At 41.4% G+C, this 13,928-nt stretch overlaps 1 protein-coding gene across 2 annotated transcripts in view; it reads left to right on the top strand.

Annotated features, from left to right (window-relative positions):
- Positions 1-13,928, top strand: part of CALCR (calcitonin receptor) — a 147,439-nt gene that overhangs the window by 127,154 nt on the left and 6,357 nt on the right. For both annotated transcript variants that reach the window (XM_024131216.1, XM_024131220.2), the window contains 4 exons: positions 5,292-5,352; positions 5,432-5,498; positions 7,737-7,955; positions 10,336-10,377. In XM_024131216.1, coding sequence (XP_023986984.1) covers positions 5,292-5,352; positions 5,432-5,498; positions 7,737-7,955; positions 10,336-10,377 — 389 coding nt within the window. The remainder of the gene's footprint in view (positions 1-5,291; positions 5,353-5,431; positions 5,499-7,736; positions 7,956-10,335; positions 10,378-13,928) is intronic.

Genomic DNA, 13,928 nt, shown 5'->3' with positions numbered 1-13,928 from the left:
AGTTCTTATTGGCCCTTGTTAAATGTTTCTTGCGTTTTCTCTATTCTATTTCCAAGATTTTGGATCATCTTTACTATCATTATTCTGAATTCTTTTTCAGGTAGACTGCCTATTTTCTCTTCATTTGTTAGGTCTGGTGGGTTTTTGCCTTGCTCCTTCATCTGCTGTGTGTTTTTCTGTCTTCTCATTTTGCTTATCTTACTGTGTTTGGGGTCTCCTTTTTGCAGGCTGCAGGTTCATAGTTCCCATTGTTTTTGGTGTCTGTCCCCAGGCTAAAGTTGGTTCAGTGGGCTGTGTAGGCTTTCTTTTGGAGGCGACTAGTGCCTGTGTTCTGGTGGATGAGGTTGGATCTTGTCTTTCTGTTGGGCAGGTCCACATCTGGTGGTGTGTTTTGGGGTGTCTGTGGCCTTATTATGATTTTAGGCAGCCTCTCTGCTAATGGGTGGGGTTGTGTTCCTGTCTTGCTAGTTGTTTGGCATAGGGTGTCCAGCACTGTAGCTTGCTGGTCATTGAGTGAAGCTGGGTGTTGGTGTTGAGATGGAGATCTCTGGGAGATTTTTGCCGTTTGATATTACGTGGAGCTGGGAGGTGTCTTGTGGACCAGTGTCCTTAAGTTGGCTCTCCCACCTCAGAGGCACAACACTGACTCCTGGCTGTGGCGCCAAAAGCCTTTCATCCACACGGCTCAGAATAAAAGGGAGAAAAAGGAGAGAGAGAGAGAGAGAGAGAGAGAAAGAAAGAGGATAAAATAAAATGAAGTTATTAAAATAAAAAATAATTATTAAGAAAAAAAATTTTTTTAAGTAAGAAAAGAAACAAAAAACGGACAGACACGGTCAGAATCCTAGGACAAATGGTGAAAGCAAAGCTATACAGACAAAATCTCACACAGAAGCATACACATACACACTCACAAGAAGAGGAAAAGGGGAAAAAATAATATATCTTGCTCTCAAAGTCCCACCTCCTCAGTTTAGGATGATTCGTGGTCTATTCAGGTATTCCACCGATGCAGGGTACATCAGGCTGATTGTGGAGATTTAATCCGCTGCTCCTGAGGCTGCTGGGAGAGATTTCCCTTTCTTTTCTTTGTTCGCACAGCTCCGGGGGTTCAGCTTTGGATCTGGACCCGCCTCTGAGTGTAGGTCTCCTGAGGGCGTCTGTTCTTCATTCAGACAGGACGGGGTTAAAGGAGCAGGTGATTCGGGGGCTCTGGCTCACTCAGGCCGGGGGGAGGGAGGGGTACGGATGCGGGGCGAGCCTGTGGCTGCAGAGGCTGCTGTGACGTTGCACCAGCCTGAGGCGCGCCTTGCATTCTCCTGGGGAAGTTGTCCCTGGTTCCCGGGACCCTGGCACTGGCGGGCTGCACAGGCTCCTGGGAGGGTAGGTATGGACAGTGACCTGGGCTCGCACACAGGCTTCTTGGTGGCGGCAGCAGGAGCCTTAGCGTCTCATGCCCGTCTCTGGGGTGTGCGCTGATAGCCGCGGCTCGCGCCCGTCTCTGGAGCTCCTTTAAGCGGCGCTCTTAATCCCCTCTCCTCACGCCCCAGGAAGCAAAGAGGGAAGAAAAGGTCTCTTGCTTCTTCGTCAGCTCCAGACCTTTTCCCGGACTCCCTCCCGGCTAGCTGTGGCGCACCAGCCCCTTCAGGCTGTGTTCACGCCGCCAACCCCAGTCCTCTTCCAGCTTTTCAGGCTGTGTTCACGCCGCCAACCCCAGTCCTCTTCCAGCTTCCGACCGAAGCCCGAGCCTCAGCTTCCCAGCCCCGCCCGCCCCGGCGGGTGAGCAGACAAGCCTCTCGGGCTGGTGAGTGCTGGTCAGCACCGATCCTCTGCGGGAATCTCTCCGCTTTGCCCTCTGCACCTGTTACTGCACTCTCTTCCGTGGCTCTGAAGCTTCCCCCTCCGCCACCCGCAGTTCCGCCCTCGAAGGGGCTTCTAGTGTGTGGAAACCTTTCCTCCTTCACAGCTCCCTCCCAGAGGTGCAGGTCCCATCCCTATTCTTGTCTCTGTTTATTCTTTTTTCTTTTGCCCTACCCAGGTTCGTGGGGAGTTTCTTGCCTTTTGGGAGGTCTGAGGTGTTCTGCCAGCGTTCAGTGGGTGTTCTGTAGGAGTCGTTCCACGTGTAGATGTATTTCTGATGTATCTGTGGGTATTTCTGATGTATCTGTGGGCAGGAAGGTGATCTCCGCATCTTACTCTTCCGCCATCTTCCCCCTCTTTTCTGTTGTTTTTTCTTTTAGTCCCAGCCTTCCACTAGAAGGCTTTCCCTGCCCTTCTCAGCTTCATACATACCCTCTCAGTGATTTCTAGTCTTCTGAAACTGGTCATGCCAGGAATCAACTAGCTACAATTTAATTCTCCCCAATAGCAATTCTGATTATCACAATAATAATGATTCGTACTGGTCAGATGCCTTCAAACTGAAAACCTGAAAATAACATCCCCCCCTGCCCCCCACACACAGAGATACCATTTCTGTCTGATCTAGTTTACTTATTTCCTTTGAAGTAAAATGTATGGCATACTTCTTGTACCAATTTTGACTATTTAAAAACACCTATCTGCCACACTCAGAACATTTCTCATAGAAGAAAAAGGCTGCAAATTTATTCTTGCTTGTGACATCAGCAGAGATGAGAGCACCCTGGAAGGAGCAATTTATACTGCTCTTTCCATACTGATGCATTGTGAATTTGTTATAAAACTTTTAGCATCATCGTAGTCAGCTCTTTGAAGACATCTGCTTAACACACATGTTCATGTGTGTTACAATTCAAAGGAAAAAAGAACAAGCTGTTGTATCAAAAAGAAGGTAATGAAAATAAGTAAAATATTTATGGGCTATCTTAATCAGAGAATACTTAAAACTTTATCAGAATGATTCAAGTAGAATCCTAAGGAACATCACGTTCAGTAAGGTAAGCACAGAATCGTCCATTTAAAAGAATGAGAAGGATTTGCATTTCCATAGATAGATGTTTATAAAGATAGTCAACAAGTATAGTTCTAAAATGTAATTATTATTTTTTTTAACATTCCTGGGCTAAATCTATCTTCCTCCACTCCAGCACACACTAAAATTCCACCAAACTCTTTACCATTCAAAAATCACAGTACCAAATCTCAATTCTGAGAACAAAATTGTAAGACAGCTATGATGACTTCTTTTAAAGCAATAGCCTTCTCTTAGAACTTCAGGCAAGCATTATCTTTGGATGGGAGGAAAACAAGTAAAATTACAACCAAAATAAATTCTCAGCAAAAATAGTTTCACAGAAACTTTAAAGAATTTAATAGAGCAGAGAAGAAGAAATTTCTAGTGGATATTTTTATTGTCCTTTTGAAATTATTTTCACACCAAAACAGTACAATGGGTCCTAAAATTTAGGTCCAATGCCATGAAATAAGGTGTAACCTATGTTTTGAAAAGAGTTTGAAAGTGGGACGCAGAAAATTTGACCCAAGAAAGCTACGTCCTAAGACCTAACTGTTTGCAGGTGATGTACATCTCATCCATTCATTTCAGCTGTAATATTACCCACTCCATCTCAAAGAATTATAAGAGACAGTATGAACATCACCCTCTGGGTGAAAAGTATCTGGTGGTGAACTTCCCCCCAACAGAAAATGAAAAAAGGCTTCTTTCAGTAGTTACTTCCTTACAAGTCTGCACCGGACGGCTTACTGGTCAATTTCTCTCAAATCGAAGCAACTTCAAACACTGAAGTTTAGTTCTCAGAAAAATCATTTATTTTACAACCCTCTTCAGATTGATTCTTCACCTTGCTGTTTCTCCCATTGTTATAAATCAAGAAGGAACTCCCCCACCCATGGACTTTTATAATGAACAAGTAGAATTTATCCAGCACTCCTGAAGAAGAATCCTGGAGAAAGAGGATTATTCTTACTCTGACCATCTTTAGTGGGCAGGAAACGTTGTTATGACACTTGAAGCCTGGAAGAAGAGGAAAAGGAAAGAAAAAATAAACTGTGTAAAAAGTGACATCATGGCTAGAGGCAGGTGAAGAGCCGTAGGAAATTAACAGATACGGGTCTATACTCTTCTCTGTATTAAGTAAGAATCGCATTTTCCTTTCTACAAAATGACAAGGTGGAAGTGAAGTCTCCATATTGCCTCTCTTGCTGTCTAATTCTAAAATGTGTATTTCAAAGTAAAGTCAGAGAGTGAATTTCATATTCTAAACCTGAGTGGGATGTTAAAACGTGCTGTGAATAAAACACAATCATGTTTTATATAAATAGACTCAAAATTCTTCAAAGTCAAACATTTGATGGTCCTATTTTGAATTATATGCTTCATGGGTTAAGAAGCTGAGATGGTTCTTTGGTGAAAACTCAATGTTCTGAGTCTCTTTGGATATAATTCACAGAAAATAGAAGTGTGGAGGTCTGATTCACTTCTGAGACACATTTCTTAATTGATAATAGTTTTAAGAACTGTCTACAAATGTGTCAACCAAATCAAACAATTTTCTATTGTGCATGGGTATATCTGAGAAAAAGAATTTTTTTTTTTTTTTACAAAAGTTACAGCTTTACTCTAGATTACTTTTATAGAATAAAGGTTGATTTTTAAAAGATTCAGACTGACAGGACGCATCGCCAGCAGCTATCTCCATCGTTCCATTTATAAACTCAAAGTTGTTTTTGCCTAGTACTTCAAGTTTACTCAAGGAAGTAGATTCCGAGCTGCTTTAATAAAAGGTCCTGGAGCCAGAACTTACAGAGGGTAGGGTATGTACTAGCTACTCTGAAGTGTTCTTGTTGAAAGAAAATAGGATCAATGCACATGATATAAACAGAAAAACAAAAAGCCTGGAAGAAATACTGAGGGCACCAAGAAGTCTTTGGAGCAATCAGACTATGGCTTTCATATGCCGTCTCAGGTCCCTTCCCTTCAGGACAACCCACCTCCCCTGTGTAAGAGAGCCCAGTTCACACACAATGAAAAGCTTTCTGGTCTCAATTAATAGTCATCGTCATCACCACAGACATAACAATGGTATTATGGTCATAGTGAGAGTAATAATGTACCTACCACACTGGATAATTTGTGAAAGGCTTTTAATTATCTGGATGCTCTTAACCAAACTCTCTGACAGCACATGATGTTCTAACTGAGCATTTTTACCTGGTTTGACCAAAGATAATCTGCACAAAAACATCAGGGCAATATCTTGACAAGACATGAAATTTGCCACTATTCTTGAAAGTAAACCACAATTTCTATAAAACTGTAGTTATAGCTTTTGTACTTTTTCACATTTTAGGGCTCCCGCTGGTGCCAACCACTGCCCATGCTATCGCAAGGGCACTGTTATTCAATGACAAGTAAGTATTGTGGTTCTTAGTTAACATATTTGTAAATAAAATGCAATTGTATTGATGTATTCCCTCCCCTTTTTTTTAGCTGCTGGCTGAGTGTGGACACGAACCTGCTTTACATCATCCATGGTCCTGTCATGGGGGCATTAGTGGTGAGAATTGCTTTTTAAATGCATTATTAACAGTTAATTTAATGATAATCTATAATAAGAACAATCTGATTTGAGAGTCTTTTTAAAAATGATTTTTATTTACTACAATTGGGTGGAGGGGCATAAGCTCATTTCTATACAAGCCATAGCAACAATATAGGTGTTCTTTTTTTTTCCCAACAATTCTATAAATTCTCCTAGTTAAAGACCAAAGGTAAAGATGTTGCTGATAAGAAAGCGAGAGATCACAAAGTCCCCCTGCAGCATTTTCCCCTGGGCTTTGCCAAACTAAACCATCTTCCATTTCACCTTTGGTCCATGAGCCATCATCATGACTACTGCTGAACATGCACTTAAAGCATTTCAGGCACTTCACATACCTTGCCATGCCGTTACTAACAGCAGACCTTCCAAGTGGATACATTGAGACATTTTGCTCATTAGGAAAACTAGACCCAAAGACTCAAGTAAACTCACTTAAGATCACATGACTAGTAAGAAGTTGGGCCAGGAGAAAATAAGACTGTCTAAATCTATATGCAAGCTCTTTATTTCCACCCATGGTTTACTGTATGTTGGCCATCATCAGAACCATCAAATTTAAAATTTAGACATTATTTTCCCCATTAACCTCAAAGATAGTGTTTTCTTCAGGTAAGAGTAAGAAAAATAAAAACAGTCGGAGTCATAGACCATATTCTGCTCCTGCATTGAGGAAGCATCCATTAGTAACTGATGAAATTGGGTTATCACCCGGGCTGTCTCCTAACTTTCCTGGCCTTTCCAATGCAAATTCAATTTCTTTTGCCATTTTTCAGAGTAGTGGTGTACTTACTATTTCAACTGCGCTCACAAGGACCTACTAACATGGGTCTTGAATATTTACACAACACCCCATAAGAATTCAATTTTTATTAAAGGTCTCTTTCCTTTCTTGAATTTTTGGGGTAATAACATTTATTTCTATTCCAGGTAGAAGAATTATTCTAATTATTTTTAAATAAATGATCAATTAAATTTTTAAAACCTTGGTTTTAAAACTAATCTTCACAGCCAAAAGTAATTTGTGATCCACTAGAATGGCTGACATTAAAAAGTGACTGTACCAAGTGTTGGCAAGGGTGAAGAGCAACTGGAATTCTCATATAATGCTGGAGGGAATGTAACATGAAGCCACCTCTTTGGAAAACAGTTTGGCAGTTTCTCAAAGTTAAACATACACTTACCATACGAACAGGCCATTCCACTCCTAGGTTCTTATTCAAGTGAAATGAAAACACAAAGACTTGTATACAAATATTCACAGCATGCTTATTCATAATAGTCAAATTTTGGAAACCGTTCCAATTTCCATAAACAGGAGAATGAATAAAGTATGTGTATGTATTATTTATGTAATGCAGTACTACTCAGCAGTAAAAATGAATGAAATGCCAATACACACAATACAAATGAATCCCACAGATAGTAATGTTAAACCAAAGAAACCAGACACAAAAGAATACACACCATATACTACTGCATTTCTGTGATGATAGGAATCAGTAGTTGCTGGAGGTGGGGTCCGGGAGTTGTTGACTGCAAAGGGGCAAGAGGGGACTTTCTGGGGTGGTGGAAATGTTCTTTTCTTGTTTGGAGTGGTTGTTACACAGGTACATACATTTGTCTAAACTTCCCAAATATAAACTTAAAATCTCCATTTTATTGAACGTACATTATACCTCAATGAAGTGATTTCTTTTGAAAAGTGTTATTAGAAAAAAAGAAGTCTGGGTTAGCTTTCTCCACTGCATAAGCTTTACAGATAAATTTTTCAGCCCTCATTTTACTTTTAGTTAAGTAGTCCTGCCTAAGGGAAAAATCTTCATAATGAAAAGAAAGAGAAATCTCAAAGTGTCATTTATGACTTCCTTTGTAAAAATTATAAAAACCTAAATAAAGAATAAAATACCTTCCTTAGAGTTGAACCTAATATACTTACATATACAGGAAATTATTTTCTCATATAGGGAAAAACGGGGGGGAAATGTTAATTCACGTCTGAAAAGAGTGTTTGGCTCTACTGATGCTCCGTGTTCTTGTAACACGGAGCCGATTATATTACCTCTCAGGCAGTCACTTGTGTCCCGTGTAGGTGCTATCTGCTCCCCACGCTGGATAAACGAGAACTGAGGGAAGTGGGTGTCCTTCAGGGGTGCTGACCTGGAGAATTTGCTCAGAATGATCATATCTTTGCAGATCAACTTCTTCTTTTTGCTCAACATCGTCCGGGTGCTTGTGAAGAAAATGAAGGAATCCCAGGAGGAGGAATCGCACATGTACCTGAAGGCGGTGAGGGCCACTCTGATCCTGGTGCCCCTGCTGGGGGTTCAGTTCGTCGTCCTTCCCTGGAGACCTTCCCACCCAGTGCTTGGAAGGATCTATGACTACGTGATGCACTCTTTGATTCACTTCCAGGTAGGGAAAGCACTTATTCAACCACTCACTCAGCTGGTTGGTGCAGGGCCCACAGTTTTCTGGGGCTCCTCTGAGATGAGAATGACCCTTTAGAACACATGTTACCCGGAAGGTAACACATGTTACCTTCCCTGTCTCTCTCACTGCCTGCTTTCCCACGTTTTGAATCTTAAAATTGGGCAAGGAGACAGGACACAGGAGGTATGAGCTTTGAGAATACATCTTTAGAGAACAAATATATTTGTCCAGAGACTGACCCCCTGCAGAGCTACTCCCACAGTGCTTTTTTAATTCATTCATTCATTCACTCATTTATTTATTTATTTATGGCTGTGTTGGGTCTTCATTGCTGCACGCAGGCTTTCTCTACTTGCGGTGAGCGGAGGCTACTCTTCATTGAGATGTGCAGGCTTCTCATTGCGGTGGCTTCTCTTGTTGCAGAGCACGGGCTCTAGGCGCACGGGATTCAGTAGTTGTGGCACGCAGGCTCAGTAGTTGTGGCTCACGGGCTCAGATTGTCCGCTGCATGTGGGATCTTCCCGGACCAGGGCTCGAACCCGTGTCCCCTGCATTGGCAGGCGGATTCTTAACCAGTGCGCTACCAGGGAAGTCCCTCCCACAGTGCTTTTGACCTTTCCTTCCCCTCCCCAGCATCCGAGGGCCACATTTGGTTTTGCTTTATTGAGGGGACTGTTGAAGACCAATGTAACCAATGCCAATTGGCTTTCCAACCTGGATTATTATCAGTATAGTCGCTAATGCCATGAAAACACAGGGCAGAGAAGCAGATGTTTCTATCAGTGTGAAATGCCAACACTGGACCCCAAGCTGGAATCTATATCCCTCTTAAACTGGAAGCCAGTTTCCAGTCACTTCACTTCATTGCCTTGGTTCTGATTAGAGAGGTCAGAACCTTAGAATACCTGTATTTTAGCCATCCTTACAATGTCAGGCAGACCACAGAGAATGGGTATGGCTGACACTCTCACGTTGTCCAATCAGAAATCATCATAATTATAGCTACCATTCACTAATACGTAGCATTTCATGTGTGAGGTAAGTATTCTCATGCCTATTACAGATAAGGAAATGGACTTTTCTGGTTAGTAGCAAAGTCAGGAGATATAACTCTAAAGCTGACCTAAAATCTCCTAACTTACAGACTCCAAGCCAACAGCCAAAACTGTGAAGGAAACCAGGTTTTGTGAGCACTTTGTTGCTTCTGCTTTCCCATTACTCCCAGGACCCTCAGGTGGTCCCACCCACGCATATACTCCGTCTCCCATACGGTAATTTTCAGACCCTCCTTTCATAAATACACATTGAATTGTTTTTCCAGGAGCTGTAATGAATCTGCACAGAGCATCCACGCCTCCTGCTCTGTCACCCTCCATCTGTCAGAGGGATGTCAGGAATCCACCTTTGACAGTTCAGTGACTACATAGGGAAATGTATCCAGGTCTCTTATGTGGGAGAGAATGGAGCAGCCTCTTGGGGGTTGTCCCATGTGGTCCCATGTCTACCACACAGAGGTGGAGAGTGGCTGCCTTGTTTCCGTTCACTTTGCTTCAGATCCAAAGCCTCGTTGAAGGCACAGTGTGAGGTACTTTGAAAGCAAGGGTGGGACGTGGCGTGTCCTAAGGCCGAAGTGAGTCTGCTACAGGCTCTTAGGCCAGAGTTCTGCTGTCTCAATTATTCATGTCCAAGTAGTTTTATTTTCTACTGCTGAGGCTTAATGTGAAGAAGGAGGTCAAAATTAATAGGGCTTAAAATTAAGTTTAGGAATTATTTTAATAATCTGATCTATTATTTTGGCCATATTCTATAGGCAGTTAAAGCTTGGACACAAGGAATCTTCTGAGTAGGGACTGGAACCTCAGAAGTTACTTAGTCCACTTCCTTATTGGAGAGATGGACTTGGCTGTGGGAACAGTACTGCACTAGTTCACCATGAGGACACAGGGCACAGTCAGGCCCACAGCCATGCACTGACTGTGACACTTGTGCTTGCAAAAGTTTTCTCTACTAAACGCTACAAGATCTCAGTTTTTAAGTTTTTTAGGTACCAAGATTCTTTTCAAATCCCCTGTAACCAGCATATTCTGCTATAAATCTCCATGTTAAAGGCTGTAATATATTAACCAGATTGATGAGAGTAGTCTTTTTAGCCAAACAATAGAATCCTAATGAGAAAAAGGCATTTCTAATGGAATATTCTTGTAGTGAAGCACTGAACATGAGCGGTAGTAATTTTCATCGAGCCTTGACTTGCTATTGCCGTAGTGAAATGTTCCTCTCCAGGTTGTCTGTTTATATTGATTACTAAACAACACAATGCACACAAAAATAATTTCAACTCTATTTTTCCTCCTCTTTTTAGGGATTCTTTGTTGCCATCATTTACTGCTTCTGCAACCACGAGGTAAGCTGTGTGTTACATGTAATACCGTCACTCGTTTATATAAAGCCAGCACTTTACAGTCGCCAAAGGGCCTCTGTGCACTTTTCATTTGCTCTCACTTCTACAGTTGACCTTACAGGGTTTCATGACTAGCTGGATCATATTTTTTTCCACTACTGCAAGTTGAATCTTACCTGTGTTTTTGTGTGGTACAACTGACGATATTATCCAGACAGGTAGCTAAATTCTCATTTCCTTGGATTATACCTTAAGCTGGTCAGCACCCTAAGCAGCAACAGTGAAAGCTATTTTGGATTCCCACAGAATCGACGTCACACCCCCCATTCCCTTTGGAAGACCCAACTCCTCACTAGGGCAGAACCAATATCTGGCCAGTTTGTCCTGGTTCACTGCCTTCTTTTCCAGTTGCTTGATGCCAGTGTCATACCACTTATTCAACATTTTGAAAATCACCCTGGAGTTAAGACTCAAAAGGGAATAAGTAATTTGTTATCTGAATATTTAGATCAGTAAAATCTAGAGATCCACATGCTAGTGTTCTAAGGTTTTTTTAGCCAGAGTTCCCTTTCTTCCAATGATATCTTGCCTGGGAGCCCAATTTGTAAAACAAAAGTGGAGCTGCTTAAATTTGTACCAAAGAACTTCCAGGGCTTCAAAGAACATGCTTTGAAAGCTCCCTCATTTTTCAGGTGAGAAATCTAAACTCTGGAAAGATCACGTGACTTGCCCAATGTCACAATCACAGTTTATAACCAGGACTAGAACCCAGATTTCCTGATATCCAATTAAATGGACTAAATCTTCCACTGCACGGCATTATGTCTATGACTCCTTCCTGAAGTTTCGTTAGTACACTTTCTTGAGTTATACACCTCATAACTTTTAATGTTAAAGTATCTGTGATAATTTTAAATTAATTCCTATTAAGAATAATTTTATACCAAGGCAAATCACATTTTGTTAAAAGATCAATGTATTATTTTCTAGTTAGTAATAAGAATGATTTTCTAACCATTATTAATTGATATTTAATGGATTTTCTAGTCTTTATTTCTTCAGTTAAATAATATTCAGTGAGCACTTATAATATTTTGCAGCTCTAAAACCTCTTCTCTCTAAAACTGCAAGATGGTTGCCCCTGCTCTCCCTTTTAATTGATACATTTTATTCATTCATTCATCCATCCATCCATCAACTCTTTCCTTAATCGAACAAAAATATACTGTGCATTCACTATTGCTAGGGACTATACTGAAAGTCTGGGATAGAAATGAAGAGACATCCTTCTGTTACCAGCTGTTAAAGTGTCTTTTCTTTTAAGAACAGTAAAAACTAATAAATAAATAGGGCCCATCTTTATATCAGTTTCTGTGAATGAATATCCCTGCCTTTTGAGTTGGCTCAGGTGGCATACAAAATAAATGTTTTCATCTAAAATAATATTGATATAGGGCTAATATAAAAATCAGGTTCAGGAAGGGCATACCTTGAAAACACGAAAGGCTTGCATGCATTTGTAAAAATACCTCAATACTGATTGTGTCTTATCCATGATGCCGTCTTTGAAGTGGCAGGCGTAGAAAGCAAGCCCCGAGGTGCTCCTAACAATTGAAAGTCTCTCATTCAAGTATGTTATCTCTACTTTTGGAAGTAAAGAAACCATCCCCATTTTAGTTAATATCATGTTACTGGGGGAATGTACCAGTGTGACATTTCTAATAACACAGAAACTGTGTACTGTGCCAAATGTAGTATCAGCTCAGCCCCATGGATTGCAGGCATCTGGGCCTCCTGTGAGCTTACTGTCTTACAACACTGCACATGGGCAGGGCACTTACACATGCGGAAAGTGATTTCCAGCCGCACGGTTGTGATCAGGCTTTGCCTGGCTGAATGTTACGTTTTAGCAGAGATCTAGGGAGCTAATATGTCAGTTCTACAATGAAGATAAAGGTTTTAATTTTCGTTTATTATCCATACGTTATCAGTGACTCCTACTATGGAAATGGATCAGATAGTCAATCGGTAGGTTAAAAGCAGGAAAGGAATTTTGAGGATTACAGTACAAGGAATCAGGAGATGACCATGAGAGCACGCTTCTGTAACAGACATTTCCCACAACTTTTCCAAGAGTGTGGACATTGACCACCCAATCATTTCAGTAAATTGTTAAGTATCTGAGAGACCACAAAAAGATGATTACACCTATGGAGAGGCCCAATTTTTCTAAGCAGTAGCTTAAAAATTGAGAGTACTAACAACACAGTACAGGTTTTCCCTTTTTCATTTTTCTTGCTATTGCCCGTGTTCTGTATTTTGTTTGTGGATCAAAGCAGCAAGGTCTAGAAGGATCTCGATTCAATAGTCACACATTGAAATGTGTGAAAACTAAAATTTTGTTTATTTGCTGTAACTTAGCTTGCTTTGAAGAGCTCATTCCACCAGCCTCTAATAGTTTACAACAGTCTCTTTCTAGAAAATATTTAGTTCAAAAGCCTTTGAACAAATGGGCAGCTGGTTTCCAAGTATTATGCTGGCACCCCCTGTTGAAGTTCATGGTGGCTCCCCTCACTTCTGAGGACCCTAGAGATCCTTTCACTCTGCAGGCCCCAGCCCTATCCTGAGACACCAGTCCTCCCTTCCAGGCCACCTGAGGAGCCTGGAAACTCAGGCCCCTTTCTTCACCTTTGTGAAGGGCCTGTGAATCTGTCTTTAGTATGTGCCATAGTCACTGCCACTCCACTGCTCAGGCACCATGTTGGACCTGGTACCAGGCCAAGAGTGGGACTTCTTTACAAGGCTATCAATTTTCAGGACTGTGCTCTCAGAAGCAAAGAGAAAGACCTGCTATACAGGAATGTTTCTGTTATTCCTTGCTTCTCCCCATTTTTTCAAGTATTCCCTCCATGAAGTGGAAATGCAAAGTCATTTGTGTCTCTTTATATCTCTCTCTCCTCTTTCTCTGGGGAGGGGACTGGAAGGGCTCTGTACTCACCACTTCCCCTTGTTTATAAGGGACTCTCCCTATGTCATATCCTGCATGTTCGCTATACTATTGCTTTTATTTTTTTTTAACATCTTTATTGGAGTATAATTGCTTTACAATGGTGTGTTAGTTTCTGCTGTATAACAAAGTGAATCAGCTATACGTATACATATATCCCCATATCTCCTCCCTCTTGCATCTCCCTCCCACCCTCCCTATCCCACCCCTCTAGGTGGTCACAGAGCACCGAGCTGATCTCCCTGTGCTATGCAGCTGCTTCCCACTAGCTATCTTTTTTACATTTTGTAGTATATATAAGTCCATGCCGCTCTCTCACTTCGTCCCAGCTTACCGTTCCCCCTCCCCGTGTCCTCAAGTCCATTCTCTACATCTGTGTCTTTATTCCTGTCCTGCCCCTAGGTTCTTCAGAACCTTTTTTTTTTTTCTAGATTCCATATATATGTGTTAGCATATGGTATTTGTTTTTCTCTTTCTGACTTACTTCACTCTGTATGACAGACTCTAGGTCCATCCACCTCACTACAAATAACTCCATTTCATTTCT

Source organism: Physeter macrocephalus, chromosome 5 (genome assembly GCF_002837175.3).
Source record: "Physeter macrocephalus isolate SW-GA chromosome 5, ASM283717v5, whole genome shotgun sequence".
Lineage (NCBI taxonomy): Eukaryota > Metazoa > Chordata > Mammalia > Artiodactyla > Physeteridae > Physeter > Physeter macrocephalus.
This window is presented reverse-complemented; position numbering and strand designations above follow the sequence as displayed.